Genomic DNA, 3,953 nt, shown 5'->3' with positions numbered 1-3,953 from the left:
GGGGGGGGGTTCTTTTTCTTTTTGGACAGCCTGCGGTGGGAATGGCCCAGCGCCCTGCGCCGCTGCGGGAAGAAAAAGCAACAAACCCTTGAGCCTTTATGATTTTATCACAGACTGCGGCAAAATGGGTAAGTTTTGAAAGCCCACCCAACCCAACCCCCTCTGCTGGATGGTGGTTGGGTTATGGGCGTTTTCATATCTTCCATTTCATGGGTTGCGAATGGGCCACTGAGGAAAATCATTGTTTTTTTTCTCTTGGTGAAGGGGGTTTCTCTATATGGAAATGAACAAAGCTCCGAGGAAAACGGCAAATATATTTTACTCCTCACATGCGCCTCTACCATGAAGTAAGGCAGACCATTTTGCTTTTGAACAGCCTAAATACTCACGCCCTCCCCTCTCCTGGTGTCACCGATGGTGTTGGTTCGGGCTTGGGTTCTCACTCATGGATTTCCCTTGCAGTCCGAAAAGTTCGAATCTGATAATATAGCTGCCACCTTAATTGTGCAAATTTGGCAGGTATGTAAACGTGGCGAATTGAGTGTCTCCAGGGAGGAAATTGTTCAACTTGTGTTCACGATTAAATCCCAGTTTCCCAGGCATTAAAAGCAGACCACGAAGGATCTGGCAGCTATTCTGGTGATGCCGCAAACAAAAAATCCAACCTGTCCTTAAAAGTCCTGGTTGTTTCTTCTGGCTTAAGCCTATTTTCAAATAATTAATCCTTAATTCCTGAACTTCACACGTCCGCGCCAAAAGTTGCATCTCTGGTGAATTTTCCGTCTTTTCCCCCTTCCGTAAAAAATATTATTGGATCCGTTGTCCACGATCCGGTTAGGTGCGTATCCGGCCATAAGAGCAGGCACGGGACTGTGGTAGAGGGCAAGAACCGCCTTCTGGTATTTTCTGCGGCGCATGCTGTTTTGTTAACTCACCAGTGGTTTCTTTGAGCTTGCGATGTGAATGGTCTCTTTCCTTACGTTGCCACGGCACTAACGCAACAATACGCTTTTGATCAGTTTATGGTTTTAATTGCAGCCTGTGGAAAATTAGGTATTTCTTAAAAATCAGCCCCAAGAGGCAAATTTATACGCACGTTTAGGACCGCAGAGCGTTCCTATGACGAGGCAGGGCGGCAGACAGCCACGCAGGCAGTTACAGCTTTCCTGCGCAAAATGGGCCTGCTTCATTTTATTTTGACATACACTCATCGGCGTGCCCAGATTTGCAGTATCACATTACTGCAGTCCTAACCATGGAGAACGGCACGCTGGTGGCACGCATGGGCCAGAAGGCGTTTACCTGGGGAGCCCTGCGCCACCCCATGGCGTCCTTCACAATGCCGTGTTCTTCGGAAATTTTTTTAGCTTTTGAGGGGTACACTCCGTGCTGGGCACCCAATGGGCAGCATTGGCTACGCAAGAATTTTGCTTGATGCACTAGTGCCAGTGCGCACGGCCGCAACTTGTACATGAATCGTTTTAAGCACAGCAAAACGCCAGCGCAGAATGCCAGGCAGGAGATGCCCTAACAAAAAATTTCCAGCACACCCACCGCAGGTAAGCGGACGAACGCCGCCCCAGCCCGGGCTATGGCCGACATAAAATATAAAACAAACGGCTGCGATGGCGGCCCAAATGTGGGGTTGAGTGGAATACAGGGTCTGAGGCAGATAGCTTGTTAAAGAGAGGGGTGGCCAGAAGCCGCCGCACGTACCTATGAAGGGGTCATGGCTTGCCCCCGAGCGCCCACCGCGAGACCTTTGGGCCACTTTTCGGGCCACCCCCCGCTGCCAGTCACACAGGCCGGATTGTACACAGATGCGTGGGTCTGTTTTCAATCCGAAGAGCATAGCATACGCAAAGCGGGGCCCACCGGCGAGATGAATTGATTAGGGCGAAAACTATGCCACAGTTTGCGATGCATTGCGCCATCAGCAGCAAGCTAGGGGCGCGACGGGAAGGCATAAAGCAGTCCTTTAGGCAACCTTTGGTGAAGGCGATCCCATCATACAGGGGGTTCAAAAAGCCAAGAAGAAGTCCCCAACCCAGCAAATCACGGCGCTATCGATGGGAGGAGCTGAACCATTACAGCAGTACCTGTCCTGTGAATATCACGTGCCCTTCCGTAACGAAAANAAAACGAGTATCTGCCCCCCAAATGAGGAATTCCAGGCCAGCAGATTTGCACATCCCCATATCCAGGCCGGCCTGGCAGAAAAAAATTTACGCAATGCCAGCCACCCTACCTTCTACCCGTCGCGGGGGTGGGTGTGGACGCGGTGTATTTTTTAACGGGCGTGAGAACGGACGGAACCACCGAGGCATAACCTCTTTTTGGCAATCGGGGCTTGTAAAAGCAGGGGGCGCACCCATATCGCGCATTGGGGCGCCTCCAATCGGCGAATGGCATCGCCATTATCCGCGCCCCAAACCACGACGCGTACACCGCGGCCCCGCATCGGAAGTGGGAAGGCACACAATGCGCATGCGAATCTGTGCAAAGTGGGGCAAAGTCTCTCCATAATGCGTTGGGTTTGCGAGTTTGTGGCGGCGCGCGGCTTGGATGCTCAGGGGGAAGCCGTGCCCCTATTCATCGTAAGCCTTCAGCTGGCCAAGGGCAGCGGGATTCAATACACAAGGCCGTTTGCGAGGCGGCTAGCCGCGCGGCGAACACCTGCAAAAAGGTGCCCGCCGGACTCCAAAAGCCCACGACCGGTGATTCCATAAAACAAAAACGGCCCAGACAGAGCGGCACGGTATGTGATCTTTTTTTTTTTTTTTTTTNGGGGGGGGGGGGGCTCAAAGGGTTTATGCGGCGCCAAAGGGCATAGGCGGCAACGAAAACCCTACCAAAACCACCATCAGCGACGTGGAAAACACCCCCAACCCATGCGCAATTGCATTTCGCCCCGTCAAAAGAGGGGCGCCGGCGCACGCAGGAACGGCCGCGGGGGAACAAGACTTGGACCCCCGCTTTCCGGCGGAGTTTGAAAAATACACGAAACCTCCCGAATTCCCTCGCAGCGCAGGGCGTTATCTAGGCCATTGGGCCGCGGCCGCCAGCAAGTCCGAGGGGGTAACACCATGGGCGCGATACGCCTGGAGGGGCGCGTCAATCAACCGTGGTTACAGATTATTCCGTAGCAGAAAGAAGCATAGGTTTTATTCCATTGCCACAGCGTTTTGCGACGCAGACGCGGAACAGTAGCAGCCGCACGACTACATGAAGAAAGGTTGATGTNTTTATTCCATTGCCACAGCGTTTTGCGACGCAGACGCGGAACAGTAGCAGCCGCACGACTACATGAAGAAAGGTTGATGTTGCAGCAAGCGGGCGTGGGCACGTTATCCCTTCATAAGATCCGCGGCAGGCTCAATACCGAGGCTTGTCGGCGTTTTGAGATGGTATGGGGGATCTTGCGTAACCCACCAACGGCGCCCCAGCAGGCCCATGAGCCCAATTTGCGCATCTCAGGGCGGGGCGCGCAGCTCATGAAAAAGGATGGCATTATCAGTATGGCTTCGGCAGATGTCATTCCAGGACGGGTGGTGCTGTTATCAGTAGTAGAAGGCAAACTAATATGTCAGAAGCGGTGATTTATTGCGTGGGCTGAAAAAATAAAAACCAGTAAGAATAACAAAGCAACGGTTCCACTGGAGCATGTTTCCCAGTACACCAATGCGGTTTTTGACAAACATTCACGTTGTTCAATCTCAAGGCTACGTTTTTTGGAAGCCTGCGAAAGGAATGGTCAAGCCTTGCCCAATTTTTTAATATGAAATCCTATAATCCCTCCTCATTTTTGTCTTCATCTCGTGCTGTAGAAAAGTGTCGCAAAGTTTCTGTTTTGAAACTAAAGGCAAGCCCCGAGCAAGCCATCACAATGTTAACTAACAACCCCCGGCAGGCTCCCATAGACGTGGAATGGATGACGGGCCTCTCAACTCTCA

General features: G+C 52.2%; 2 protein-coding genes across 2 annotated transcripts; both read left to right on the top strand.

Moving 5' to 3' along the window:
• Positions 1 to 2,405: 2,405 nt before the first annotated feature.
• On the top strand, positions 2,406 to 2,729 carry DQ04_05101010 (hypothetical protein; the record flags this gene model as incomplete). Its single annotated transcript, XM_009313982.1, has 1 exon — positions 2,406 to 2,729. The coding sequence occupies one exon, from the start codon at positions 2,406 to 2,408 to the stop codon at positions 2,727 to 2,729; it is 324 nt and encodes a 107-aa protein (XP_009312257.1).
• Positions 2,730 to 3,239: 510 nt separating this feature from the next.
• Positions 3,240 to 3,599, top strand: DQ04_05101000 (hypothetical protein; the record flags this gene model as incomplete). Its single annotated transcript, XM_009313981.1, has 1 exon — positions 3,240 to 3,599. One exon carries the CDS (start codon positions 3,240 to 3,242, stop codon positions 3,597 to 3,599), a length of 360 nt encoding a protein of 119 aa, XP_009312256.1.
• Positions 3,600 to 3,953: the final 354 nt, after the last annotated feature.

The sequence above is a fragment of the Trypanosoma grayi genome (genome assembly GCF_000691245.1).
Source record: "Trypanosoma grayi strain ANR4 Tgr_510_V1, whole genome shotgun sequence".
NCBI lineage: Eukaryota > Euglenozoa > Kinetoplastea > Trypanosomatida > Trypanosomatidae > Trypanosoma > Trypanosoma grayi.
The sequence above is the reverse complement of the archived record's forward strand: the minus strand, read 5'-3'. Positions and strand labels throughout refer to the sequence as shown.